Raw genomic sequence first — 14,023 nt, 5'->3', positions numbered from 1 at the left:
TTGGTACAGGTTTGGGACCAAAATGGGTTTATAATAAGGGTACGGGTTATAGGTGGTCGGTTGGTGGTACGGGTTGACCATTACTAGGTCATTTAGGGGTGTTGGTATAGGTTTGGGCCCAAAATGGGTTTATAATAGGGGTATGGGTCCCAGGTGGTCGGTTGGCGGTACGCATTGATCGTTACAATGTCAAGTAGGGGTGTTGGTATGGGTTTAGGACCACAATGGGTTTACAATAGGTGTATGGGTCCCAGGTGGTCAGTTGGTGGTACGGGTTTATCGTTACAATGTCAGGTAAGGGTGTTGGTACGGTTTTAGGACCAAAATGGGTTTATATTAGGTGTATGGAATTTTTTTCCTACTTAATATAAAATAAAATAAAAAAATTTAACAAAGTGTTCACACGGAGAAATTAGTAAGCTAACTAGACCTTATTCTTATTTTCTTTTTATTATACTATTTTCCCATTGTATATACATAATTAAATGTTAAATATTTTTTTTTATTTCCAATAGTCATATAGTTGTATCCTAACGTAAAATTGTTAATTTACAAGGACCAAATTTGTAACATTTCTATTAATATCAAATAACTCGTAATAATGTTTCAAAATCCAGAACATTTTTCAAACCACGATTTATGCTTCTCATCGTGTGGGTTCACTATCAGATAAAAATTTGGAAAACATTTAAATTTGTCAATCAAAATTAAGCAAATATAATGGGAGGCAAACAAATTGTCCATTTTGTTTTGGGCTCCAAATCAAGGCAGGAATTATTCATCTATCTCACCGCCAAAACTATGAAGATCAATCCATCAAATCAAGGAAATTCTGGTAAATTTGGTAACAACCCTCAATTTAGGATGTACTAACAATGTAATATTTAAAAGACTTTGATTTTTCAACCATTGTATGGTTTTTCCCTAGGTTATATCCCAGTTGGATTATAATTCAGTTCATCATTTGACAACATTCATCATGCATTTCTACTGTAAGTATATTCTCTGTGTATGGTGTCAACGTTATTGATTGTATTGATTAGGGGATTATACATAAAATAGAAAATTTTTGATTCTTTATTGTGCTTGTTGCACACCAAATGTTCGATGAAATGTGTATGTGAAATCTTGTATGTAATATAAGTTACTCATATATTTTCATTAAACATATAAATAATCAAACTTATTTCATATGTTTCATGTCAATAGAAGAATCATGGAGGTGAACAAGGAACAACATGAGGATATGCCCGCCTAAGATATGGAATATGAGCAAGATGATGGAACCCAAGTTTATGAATCAGACACAGAAGGTGGTGGAAATAAGGACATTGACTACAATAGCCATTCGGATTTGGAACAAGAAATCCAAAGAACAGTTCCTACAAGGTCACCTAGGAAGAGGGGTCTGACTCGATTGCCAAAGCTGAAGACCGAGTATGTCAATTCTGGTGGTAGAAAAAAACGTGTCAAGTTTGATGAATTCTATAAGTTTACAGGGAAGAATAATGCAGTGTTTGTTAGTTATTTGGGAGATCTTGTCCGCAAGAAGGTGGGATTAAGTGCTCTTTGCTGGAAGAAAGTAAAACCGGAAATGAAGGACAAACTTTGGGAGAGATTACAGTAAATATTTTTTTCACTTTTTTTAACCGCATCTCATATTTTAATTACAAATCATGTATTAAATACTAACAAATTCATTATTGTTTCATTTTAGCGCTATTTTGAAGTTGATGAAACTGGAAAACAATTTGTGATGAATAGGTTTGGTATCCTTCTACGAAACTTCAGAAGGGAATTGTATGCAGCTTACATCATGCCACATCTAGGTAATTCCAAAAAGCTTGGAGAAATCCCTGTTCGATATCGTGCAATAATTACTGAAAAGGATGATTGGAACAAATTCGTGACATATACGCATTCTGAAGACTTTAATGTTACAACTTTTTTCCAAAACTTCTTCATTTATTTATCATAAAATTACCAAAAAGTCAAATCTATTTTTTTGACAGGTCCTGTCACAAAAGACTATCAAAGCGCGAAAGATGTCTAAGTATGCTCATCGAATGGGACGAGGGGGTATACTAGTCTTAGGCGGAAGTTGGTAAGCTTTTTTTTTTTAGCTATATGATCTTATTATATTACCTTCATAGCATTGTACTTAACATAATTTTAGTTTATATTGTTTACAATTTAATTTTTTTTATCAAGATTGAATAGATAGTGATTTCAAAGGAATAAATGCCCCCAAGGTCAAGTATGTGGTGTAAAGGACGTGAAAGTAAAGGAGAATTTAAGGATGAAGGTGTTAAACTCATGGCAGATAAACTAATAACTTCAATAAACTTTTTTATTACTTTTACTGTAAAGATTTTAATTAGTTTTATTAGGAAAATAATTATTAATAGTTTGTGTGCTAGATGGAACAAGAAAATCAGATAAAAGAAGGACAAGTAAATGTTGAACCAGGCATGGATGCCATGACCTTAGTTTTTGGCAAGGAAAAGGGTGGATTTTTAAAGGGTGTTGGCACATGAGTCACTTACAATAGATATTTCAATGTTCTTCGCAGCAAAGGATCCTCTAAGGAAGAAATCAAAGATCTTAACGTTGCACTGCATAATGGAAAACTTGAGCTTGAGAAAAAAGATGTTGAACTCAAGACTTTGTCTACAAAGGTTAATGAACAAGATCAACCACTAAAGCTAGTTTTGGCTCATCTTAATGTTAAAGGAGCTGACTTTCCTAATCTGTCTCATATAGTTGTAAGTAATCTTATTAACAACATCTATTGTCAACGCCACTTGTAAATTGCATTTCTTTTAAACATTTTCCCTGTTTCTTTATATTTGCTAGGGTATTTCAAGTGACAAGATTGTTAAAAGTAGTGAAACGACTCATGTTAGTTTCAAAACCAAGGAACCATCAGAACGCGTAACACCAGTATGTTATCATCTTATAATATCATCATTGATATACTTTTTTTTGGTACTAATTTCTGTTTTTTTTACTTGGGACTTTAACTAATTTAGGTTATTGCAAAACCTACCAAGAAACAAGTTCAAACCAACTTTGCAACTGCAAGTCCCGATACACAATTGATTTCCATGAAATCTGCAACAATAGTATATACTAACTTTACAGTTTTTAATACTTTTAATTTATGTTTTATATTAAAATATAATTTTACATATATGTCTTAAATCTTTATATTAGGAAAATACAAAACCCACCAAAAAAGATGTTGAGTCTAAGACCGCCACTATCAATCCTGACATACCAACAGTTTCACCAAATAAACCTCTTCACCAGGTCAGTGTTTTTTACATGTTGAATATACATTTCTATCTTTTTTTATGATTATAATATTACTTATCATTGTAGCCAATCAAGTGTAGTCTATCATATCCGTATAAAAGGAACATCGTTGCTCGTGGTACCGTTTACCTATCATCAGAAAGACAATTCATTCATGGAGTTCCTCTACAAGATGATTTCTATAAAGTTTCCATTGATGAAGTGGTAACAAAACATGCATTTCTACCACAAAAAACTGGAGAATTCACATTAGTTGAGGATGCATATAAAAGTTTTGTTCCATGGCTAAAATACCTTGTGCAAACCGAGTCAAATGTTTGTTTCATTATGTTCACTACTTTGTGCATTACACTTTATTTTCTTCATAAAGTAGTATACCAAGTTTTTGATGAACTCATTTTTTTGTTTCAATTTTGTTGTTATAGGTACCAGAAATTATATGACATCAGGAACATCAACATCAAAACTCAAAGAAAAGGAAACCAACTTACATATCATCTGATGCCCTTCTCAATAAGACAAGGATCAATACAAATAAGAAGAATGCCTAGTTATGTTTAGGTTTTGGTTTATGATGTGTTTAATTTTTTTTACCATTATTTAAATTCTTGAAATTAGGACAATTTTCTTTTTTTTTTTTGGTATTTTAATTAGGAATTTAATGTATGGATTTTGATTTCAATTATTACTAATATCAAATTATGAATTTTGCTTTTGTTTCATATTGTTGGGTTTGGTTACTTTAATTTTAATTATTTTGATGTGTCTATAATGTAGAAAAAGTAATAATAAATATTAAATTAAAGTGACTTTAATATAAATTTGGCCATGTTTTATAGGTTTTCAATGTCTTTAAAATTATACAATGGTTACTTTACATCATTTTTTAACGTGTAGCTAAATGGTTAACAATAGTCATAATATACAAGAATTATGAGTCTACAGTTGTTTTAAAATGATGTTTATTCTAAAATTTTTGTGACTATGTTAAACATTAACAACATGGAAAACAATTTATGTGGCAAATAAATACCATAATTGATTGTTGTTGTGACTAAATACTAGCAAAGCGTCACTTACAAAAAAAATTATATGTGTCCATTAACCAAACATGGACATGTTCACCGTAGTTATATGTATCTAAAATATACCCAATAGTCTTAACACGATACCGAATAGCCCTTAATTTTAACAAAATACGTGTCTTTATAATACTTATGATTGTATTTCACTTAATTGTGTGTCTCTATACGATAGGCTATTGTCACAAACATGCTCATGCTCACCATAATTACATGTTTACAAAAGATACACAATAGTCTTAACAAAATTTAAACTGTGTGACAATATAAAAGGAAACAACTACACTAAAACATCATGAATGTCGCAAGTTGGTGATATACAGTCACCACAGTTACTAAATAAATGTGTCTATTGACAGTTTAACGCTACAATATTGGATATTTAAGGAACAAAATTTTGTACACATTTGCCACACTTTTATAATACGGCCACATGTTTTCATATCATACGGACACTATATTTTAAAGTGACCATAAGACCCATACGATGGCTTCACCTTCAGTTACACTTTCAGTGAAAAAATAAAATGTCACTATACGCATATGGTCACACTTTTTTGGTGTGTCTATAGGTCATTTTTTTACTAGTGTAGATTGTTATGACAGAAGTATACAATCAAAAAAATCAATAGAAATAAAACAAACGAAATTCAAATATATGTAATATACAAGAATTAGATTATAGTTAACATACTTGAATGTTAACTACACAAAAATATAATCTTGAAACTGTACACTTTGAGGCCTGCTTTTGCGGTGTCCTAAGACAAAAATTTCCCTTGAATAGGTCTGTCTTTAGGATACAACAACCATTTCAAGAACATATCTTGAATCTGGCGAAATTCAGCATGGTCCCTTTGATACCAAGAACGATTTTTTGAGAGAATGTTTTGTGTTTTATTAGCCCTCAAATTCTATCTGAAACCCTTCATTTATAAGTTTGCAATTGTGGTTGTAAACCACCAACTGAATTTAACTGTTGAAAAACTGACTGCAGTTAATCCTTTATTTAAAAGAATTTGTTTTGTAATAAATAAATAAAAATTAATTAATGACAAATTAATTTCGGATTATATATAAAAAATATTATTTAATCAAGAAGAGCCCCAAGGCCCAAGGCCCTATCTTTAACCATTAATATTTAATAATCGAAGTCTACTACTAGTCCAACACTAAACCCAAACCCAATTTGCTTAACCCGTTATTTGATCCATTTGAATAAATCAGTGGGACAAGCCTTATAAGGTGGGAAAAGGTTTTCTCTTCCACCAATGTGGGATAAGTCCCACATTGTAATTTTGTAGAGCAAAGTTCCAACAACACCCCACATTTTCTATTCAAACTCCAAGAATACCCCACATTTGAATAGAAAATAAGTGAACTTTGATATTCTATAAGGGAAGTAAAATAAGACATGCATCTGAATAGGTGTTGTAAAACTTGAACCTTTCATAGTGAGTATTATTTGGATCTACTTTGTGGATAGTGAACTAGAGTCTTGAACTAACCACTTTGTGTAGTAGAATCAAAACAAGAGGTATCACACATATCATATCTAAACATGGTTCATTTCTTACCTTTGTGTTCTTTTCGGTCATAAACAATCCTTTATTCATGATACTTTTAGAGAGCTTATCCGTATCAGCTCCCAAAGATGCGACCTCACACCCATCTCACATAGGTAATGCTAATCTGGAACAATCTGTACTATTCCACTATAAAAGCTATCAGCATTATTAAGAATAAAGAATTCACCCCTATATCATCAACGGAAAACACAAAATAAATATCGCAGGAGTGAGCATACCTTTGTGTTAGTGTTTCTTTGAGTCTTCCCTAACTAGTTATCCTATTGAACCTAGACCATGAGATCTCCAATTGTTGATTGGTGTTTGTTTATTGTGATTGTTCGGGATTTTCGGCGAGTCAGCAGCCGAAGGTTTTCAGTTCAGTTCAACATTGTCAGGTGAGTTTTCCTCACTATACTAACAGGGTCGAAAGCACTAATGTCGGCCCTTTGGGATTGTTATCTTGGGTTATCATATGCTTGTATGCTATATGATCTGTTAGATCGATATCCTGGTAGATAGGATGTTGCCATGATGTTATGATCTGTTAGATTTGTATCCTGGTAGATAGGATGTTGCTATGATTAGTGATCTATAAGATCTGCCTTTTTGTAGGTTGACGGGTAATATGTTTATTGTTATGTGTATGTCGAAATGTGTGTGTATGGTTGGGTTGAGGTGGTCCTACTTAGTGCTGAAGGCCAACAGACCCAAGGCGGTCCGGATAGACTGAAGGCCCTGCGAGGCGGTCCAGTCATGTCGAAGGCCCGACGAGCGGTCCGGATAGGCTGTATGCCCTATGAGGCGGTCCAGTCATGACGAAGGCTCGGGAGTGGTCCAGATAGGTTGTAGGCCCTGCGAGGCGGTCCAGTCATGTTGAAGGCTCATTATGCATGTTGTTATTGGTTATGGTTATGTGGTGGTATTTTGGGGAAGACTCACTAAGCTTGGAGCTTATAGTTGTGGATTTTGTTTCATGTACATCGGATAATCGCATAAAGGTGAAGGCTTGATCGTGCACCTCCTCGTTTTTCATGTTGTGATTTATGGGGAAACTCTGATATTGGATTATTTTGAAAACAATTTGTAAACAATGGATGGTTTTAAAATGTTTGAAAAGTTTAAATTTTTTTGAATTTTATGGATGTTACAATATTTTTCCTCTTGGATTCCATCTACTTAAAGTGACTTGTTTTAAGTATACGAAGGTTAAAAGGAAATTTTGTATTGCTATATAATTTGGGGTATAGCCGTATAGGGTTTTAAGCCGTCAAAGTAGTCCCCTGATTTTTAATTTCATTGTGAGGTTTCCAAGATAAACATCTTGGTGTCTCATGTTAGTTGTTTACCTGTTGTTTTGATTCTATCTATGAATCCCCTATTATTTACATACAATTTTGATGAAAATATGTTTTGGTTTCAGATATGAATCCCTTATTGTGATTGATATTCATTAATGAATGTCCTATTTGTTTTCATACTCATTGGTTCTTTTTGGTAGAGAAAGTTTAGCCAAATGAAGATCAATGTTCTAAAAATTGCTAGGCGGTAGTTCAGTCGGTGGATTAGGGTTTAAAGAATAATCGGTCTTAGTGAGAATTAAATGAGGACCATAAATAAAAAGAAATTTATGTTTTCAAGATAAATATGACCAATATCTTAGAAATATAAATAAATAAACATAAAATGGTCATATTCTAGTGTTTAACATTCATACAATGAGGGATAGATACATAGACAAATGCGAGAGGGAAGTTTATATAATAAAGATAAAGAGACTCGTCATAGGAGGGGATATGAACAAATATATAAAGTCATATAGGTCTCATTAAACATTAGTATATATGGCTCTGGTTAAATTTTACTTTCATTATTGACTTATTTTGAATTTTTTGATATTTTTAACCTTTTGACTTTTTGACCGCGTAAACCGATTTTACCCTTCTAGACCGATTTTGACTTTGAACTTGACATATTACTATCTTACTCTGTGAATGACCGCACACACATCGATGAACTGGCCACCTAGCCCAATTTATACAACACTGACGATGATTAATTCCACAATTGTTGTTTACTGTTGGTGGCTATGTTTTTTTCCAACAAAGCGGCTTAAAGTTAAATCCCAAATTCCCAATAATCAACGGTTTTAGATTTTCTTGAAATATACAGCTTCAGTCTATCCATCGATAGGTTTATTTAAGAGTAAATGCATATATATATATATATATATATATATATATATATATATATATATATATATATATATATATATATATATATATATATATATATATATATATAAGAAATATGATATTTGATCCACAAATTTTCTCCACTGGAGACTCTGGAGATTATGAAATATGATCCAACCAGCATTCAACACTTTTTGATTTCTTGGAGTGCCTTCCACAAAAAGATTTAAGCCTCTTGATGGCATCTTCAAGAGATGATGGATCGATAGCAATTGTTACCCGAAGCCAATTCTTGAGTCCTACACTTATCCCTGAAGGCCAAAAGAAAAGTATCAAAGTTGGGTAGGAACAACTTAAAAGTCGGGGCCTTTAAGGTCAAAAAATAGTTTTCATATTCACCATAGAAAAATTCAGGAAATAATTTCATTGGTGTTCCGAGTAAATATTACATACTAGAAATAGTACATGGTTTTTGAAGTTCATGATCTAATTAAGGATGCTTTGTGCCTTTGTCCTTTTAGGTACCTATGGAAGATGAACTACTAAAATATCGATCTTTATAGGGAAAAGATTAATGTAAAAATTACCTGGTAGGATTAGAACTGATTCTTCCTTAGCGAGCTTGACACAAAAGTCTAAATCATCCTTGATGTCTTTAAACGCTGATATATCCAATTTCACCTTATAAACATTAAAAAGAAAACAAGTAAGACAAACACAAAGCATTTGTACATAAAGTTTAATGAAACAATTCATATCATAAATAGTAATTTAACATATCTATTATCTTTAAAATTTATAAAATTTGGATCTACCTCCTTGAGCTCAACGAATCTATATTCTTTATAAAATTTTTGCATCATCTCCTTACCATAATAAAAATGGACCCTTCAGGCTTGCTCGGGCAACTTAAGCCAGGGATGTCTATAATTTCCTTATAACAAGAATTTGCAGCTTCTCTAATTATATTAACATTTTTCGAGGATATATGGTCTTCCCTTTTGCCAAGTATATCAGGAAGCGCACCCTACATGTAAAACAAACTTTAAGATCTTATCATGTAAATCATTATGCAAAACTAAATGCGCATTAATCAAGATCTGAATTTTAACTTGATCATTTAAAAAGCTATCGATGATATAAAGGTGTTCCACTCGTAGATACGAGGATTCATGGTATGAAACATAATTCTAATTACTCAACATCCTCGGTGTTAAATATATATATTAGATTTAATTTTTGAACTTTCATTTCTATTTGCTCTCTTTGTCCCAACAACGAGTGTAGAAGGAACCTAATAAAGGTGACTTTTTTGGATGGAGGAAGTATAAAGTACATAGTATATATCAATAAGATACCTGAATAAACGTTGGCACATTGGAGGACATATGGAAATATCCCTTAATACTTTCAATAATCTGAAAATAAAAATTAAAGTTACAGCGATGCATTTATGAGTTTGCATAAAGCATGTATTAATAATGTTTGTGTAAGAAAGAGAGATCACTCCGTGTTGTTTGAGGATGCCATTAGGATCATGGGTAACAAGCCATCCAAGTCGCCAACCAGGAACAATGAATCTTTTTGATAAGGAACCAAGTGTAACAACTGGGACTATTGATCCAAAGTTTCCCATTGAAACAAAAGGGTTTTTCGCGAAAGCAATATGATCATAAACTTCATCAGAAATCACTAATATTCCAAGATTCCTTGCAATCTCGGCAACCTACATAGAGAAAACACATCAACAATGATAATCATCGAAAATAAATTAATAAATCCACATGGGCATTGCACCTTCTTTAGATGTTGGTGTGTGAAAACATTCCCACAAGGGTTTCCAGGGTTAATAATAACCATGGCAACTGTATTTTCATCTGCAAGAGATTCGACTGAATCAAGATCAACTTCCCAGTCTTTCTCAGGAAGAAGGTCAAAGTGACGAACTTCCAAATGGCATGATCGAGCAAGGAATTCATAATATGGAAAGCCTGGTTTGGGAAATAGAATATTATTCGATTTTGAACCCTTAAGAACTGTTAGAATGTTTTGAGCAGCATGTTTGCATCCCATTGTCAAGAATACATCATCTGGTAATAACTTATTTGTAAGTCCTTCAGAAAGGTACTCTGCTACAGCCCTATAAATTTTTACAGAGTCAAAGTAAGATGAGTTTTACTAGTATTAAAGTAAATTGTGCAATATTTTTTAGTAGATTAAAGTAATTTGTGTAATATTTTCATAAAACGTGTTTTTGGCCATTTTCATATAGGGGTAGTATGTATATTAATTATCGAAGACTATTACTTAGCACTTAGCATATTTCACCTTTTGCACATACACATAAAAATTCTTACATTTTAATCCTCACATGCCTTTAAGTTTTATCGTTACTTGACAGTTTTTCAGTTATTTTTGGAGGGAAAACAATGACATTTTTTTTTCGGTTTTCATATAACTCAACAGCAAAATATTGGGGGCAAACCTTAAGGGTGGTGATATTATCATGTCCTCATTTTCTTGTATGCAAATTTCGTTTTCTGTTTTTATACTTCGGTTTTAACATTCTTCACCCAAACTATTCCCATATCTATAGCTATATTATTATTATTACTTGTTTATTAAGACTAAAAAATTAAATTAAACACTTCGCCAAAACTCTCCGGTCTCCACCAACTCTAGGAAGGGGTAGGCATAAAAAAATTCCTACAAATTGGAAGCATGAATCACATCTTATCCAGCTCTCCAATATATATACATATAGACAAAAGAAACACATTAACATATAAGTGCAATTATCTCATCTAACCACTCTTAACGCGTGGTACATGCAACATAATCCTTTCTAGAAACATTATGCATTAAAAAATATTGACTATAACGCTCACAATCTCACCAATAATATACGAATAATTGATATTCATTAAAAAAAATTACATATATAATAAGGATATAATATAAAAAAGACAATACTTCGAGCATGGTATCATGCAACATATAATCCTTTCTTGATAGCACGTATTCATTAAAAAAGACATCGACTATATCAAGCTGAGGAATCATTTCCGGATTTGGAATTAACAAATCCGACACTAATACACAATTATTACAACAGTAGCATGTGTAGGTTGTCTTTTTTTTTTTTTAAATGAGTCAGTTATAGATAATTGATGTGGTTGAATGGAGAATTGGAGGATTAATATATAGCAAGATAAATAGTTTCTTTTTCTAGAGGACAAACGTGTGAATGATACTAAAAAGGCCTTTAGCATTACATTTCACAATATATATTCATCAATTTTAACATGACAAGAATTTTGACAAAAAAAAAAGATAAATTAGGTAAAAACTTAACCTCTAATACATTAAGCCATGCATTTTGAATTAATCCGTTAAGTCGATAAAAAAAAACAATCATAAATATATAACTGTTAGCTAGATTTAATACTTAACCATTAATTTCATTAACTTAACCAAGTCATTGTCATGTGGTACATAACGACTTCAGTGTTACTAATGAATCGTGAAAAGGAGATAGAGCAAATTCTAATTTTGCACTTACTAAATTATGTCACATGAAACCCCATGCAATAAATTTAGTATACTTTTCTTCCTTGGAATAATTACAACTGTAATTTAATTTTCTGAAATTTCAACGACTCATAGTGATCATAACAGTATGTTAATTTGGTCTATCCGTTTGTATTATTCGAGTATATTCCTTGAATAAAACAAGATTTAGAGAACCAATCTACATTTTACATATTATCTAAACTCTCGTACACAAAACTATTAAAAGAGTTGGCATGAAGAACTTGCAAAGTGAAAGAAGAAATGGAGTACGTACCTTCGGGCTGGGAGAAGCCCACCTGTGGGGGAATAACCGTTAAACTTAGCTGAATGAACGGCTTCAGCAATGGCATCTGCGGTCATCTGAATGGTACCGAAGCAAGGGGAGAGAGATGGTTCACCATGGGCCATAGGGATGATAGGTCTGCAGTCAGATTGATTGAGATTTGATGTGAGCATATTCAGAACGCTGCTTGTGGGTGTCTCCAAGACAGTCTTCTGTTCTGAGTTCCTCTGGAATGCCCACTTCTTCATCATCATGGAAGTTATCTCGTTCTTGGTACCTTTCCACTCTTGTACAATTGGGAGGTTAATTGGGAAGGTGCATGATGATGTAATTTATAGCAGAGAAAGGTATCTTTTTCTATTTGTGCTAGTTTAATTTTGAATTTTCAAATATCAGTTATATATATAAGAGGTCATAATGTCATCAGTATGTCGTTATATGTTGTCAAACGAATATGTACCATAGTCACACGTAAGAAAATACTTGTGTTTGACTTATGACCAAATGTAATTACATATTTCGTTTGTAAATTTAGTTTATCGTATGCCTAGTTTCATGAATATCTACGTAACCATAAATTTAATGGAATTGAAGTATAAAATTAGTATATTTATAATTTACAATTAAAACTAGTATTTAATTATTCCCATGCTTTGCGACCAAGAACTCCTAAGAATGTCATTTCCAAATTTCAAACACTACATATAAAATGGTGATAATTATAACAGATCAAGTGGCCATAAAATTATCGAAGTTTCAATACAAACACCTATATATGATGTTTGCGGACAAAAATAAAATTTAAAAAATATCTTAGTGAAACATCATAAATGACATTTAATTGAGAAACTATAATAATAATAATAATAATAAATATTAATAAAGTCAAAAACTATAAAATAAAATGATGTAAAAAAAAAAAAAAAAAAAAAAGCAAACAATTTATAAAAAAGGAAAATCTTGAGAAAAGTCCTAATATTTTAGTTCAATTTATGAAAAAGTCTCAAACTAAATTTTATTTACAACAGAATACCAGCTAAAAATTCGAAAAAAATCTTTTTGGCCGGTTTTGCAGATTAGCCGGTATTCTGTCCTTTTTCGTTAGTTTGGTCAAAACAGTTTTTTGAAAAATACCCAATAACAAAAATATTAAGATTTTTCTGAAAATTACCATGAAATTAACAAATCATTTATAATTATAAACAAAGCAAATACATGTGGTGATAATTTCTAGGAATAGAATGATAGACTAAATATTCCGTTATTGTTTTTTCGACCACTTCAAACTCTCTATATTCCTCCTATACATCGTTGTGGGTGTTATTGTGAGATGTATTATATACGTTTCTCTAATTAAATACAGGAGTTGATAATACTTATTAATAATCAAATTAATTAATAAACAGTTAATATAAGTGTCTACTTGCAATAAGATATGGCGCTATAAGATCACATGTTATTAGGCAATATCATTACACAACGATTCTTGAACATATAGATCTTTCATTATACTCTTTAACATAAGTATCATCTAACCTCCTTACATTACTTGGTAACAAACATCAGATTACTCGAGTGAGAAGTGACATTTGAATGACAATTTAAATAGATAATCACCATTCAGTTGTAACCATATAAACTGTCATTCAGGGTTCACTTTTCACATTTGGTATATGTGTGTGTTAGTCAGTGGTTGTTACGAGGTGAGGTATGGATGTTGGGTGGTAGATAGGTTAAAAAAACATAAGAGGAGCACCATTATTAGAGGAACATTCACATAGTACATCTCACCATGACACCCACAACGATGCATAGGGGAAACATACGGAGTTTAAAGTGGTCAGCAAGCACTAAAGGGGTTTTCTTATGTTTAAATATAAATATTTCTTATGTTTATTAATTATTTGTTAATGATAATATTCATTAATTCGAGGGTAATTTTCAAAAAAGTCTAAATACTTTGGTAGTGTGTAATTCTTAAAAAAAAATCCCAGTATTTTGACA

The 14,023-nt window shown here is 31.8% G+C and overlaps 1 protein-coding gene across 1 annotated transcript; it reads right to left on the bottom strand.

Annotated features, from left to right (window-relative positions):
* Positions 1-7,977: 7,977 nt before the first annotated feature.
* LOC145065977 (tyrosine aminotransferase-like) lies at positions 7,978-12,379 on the bottom strand. The gene is made up of 7 exons (XM_079013112.1): positions 12,011-12,379; positions 9,961-10,303; positions 9,671-9,889; positions 9,522-9,581; positions 9,035-9,190; positions 8,751-8,844; positions 7,978-8,474 (listed from the first exon to the last, which is right to left on the bottom strand). The coding sequence occupies exons 1-7, from the start codon at positions 12,271-12,273 to the stop codon at positions 8,323-8,325; spliced, it is 1,287 nt and encodes a 428-aa protein (XP_078869238.1). The 5' UTR covers positions 12,274-12,379; the 3' UTR covers positions 7,978-8,322.
* Between the last annotated feature and the right edge of the window lie 1,644 nt (positions 12,380-14,023).

Source organism: Lactuca serriola, chromosome 8 (assembly GCF_051521515.1).
Source record: "Lactuca serriola cultivar US96UC23 chromosome 8, Lser_US96UC23_V15, whole genome shotgun sequence".
Lineage (NCBI taxonomy): Eukaryota > Viridiplantae > Streptophyta > Magnoliopsida > Asterales > Asteraceae > Lactuca > Lactuca serriola.
The sequence above is the reverse complement of the archived record's forward strand: the minus strand, read 5'-3'. Positions and strand labels throughout refer to the sequence as shown.

Excerpts from the sequence above, each read along its gene's own strand:
- LOC145065977 (XM_079013112.1), bottom strand. The coding sequence starts at position 12,273 with ATGATGATGAAGAAGTGGGCATTCCAGAGGAACTCAGAACAGAAGACT. Across the intron at positions 9,890-9,960 it reads CACACCAACATCTAAAGAAG|GTTGCCGAGATTGCAAGGAA; the intron begins GTGCAATGCCCA and ends TTCTCTATGTAG. Across the intron at positions 8,845-9,034 it reads AAGGGTCCATTTTTATTATG|GTGAAATTGGATATATCAGC; the intron begins GTAAGGAGATGA and ends AATGTTTATAAG.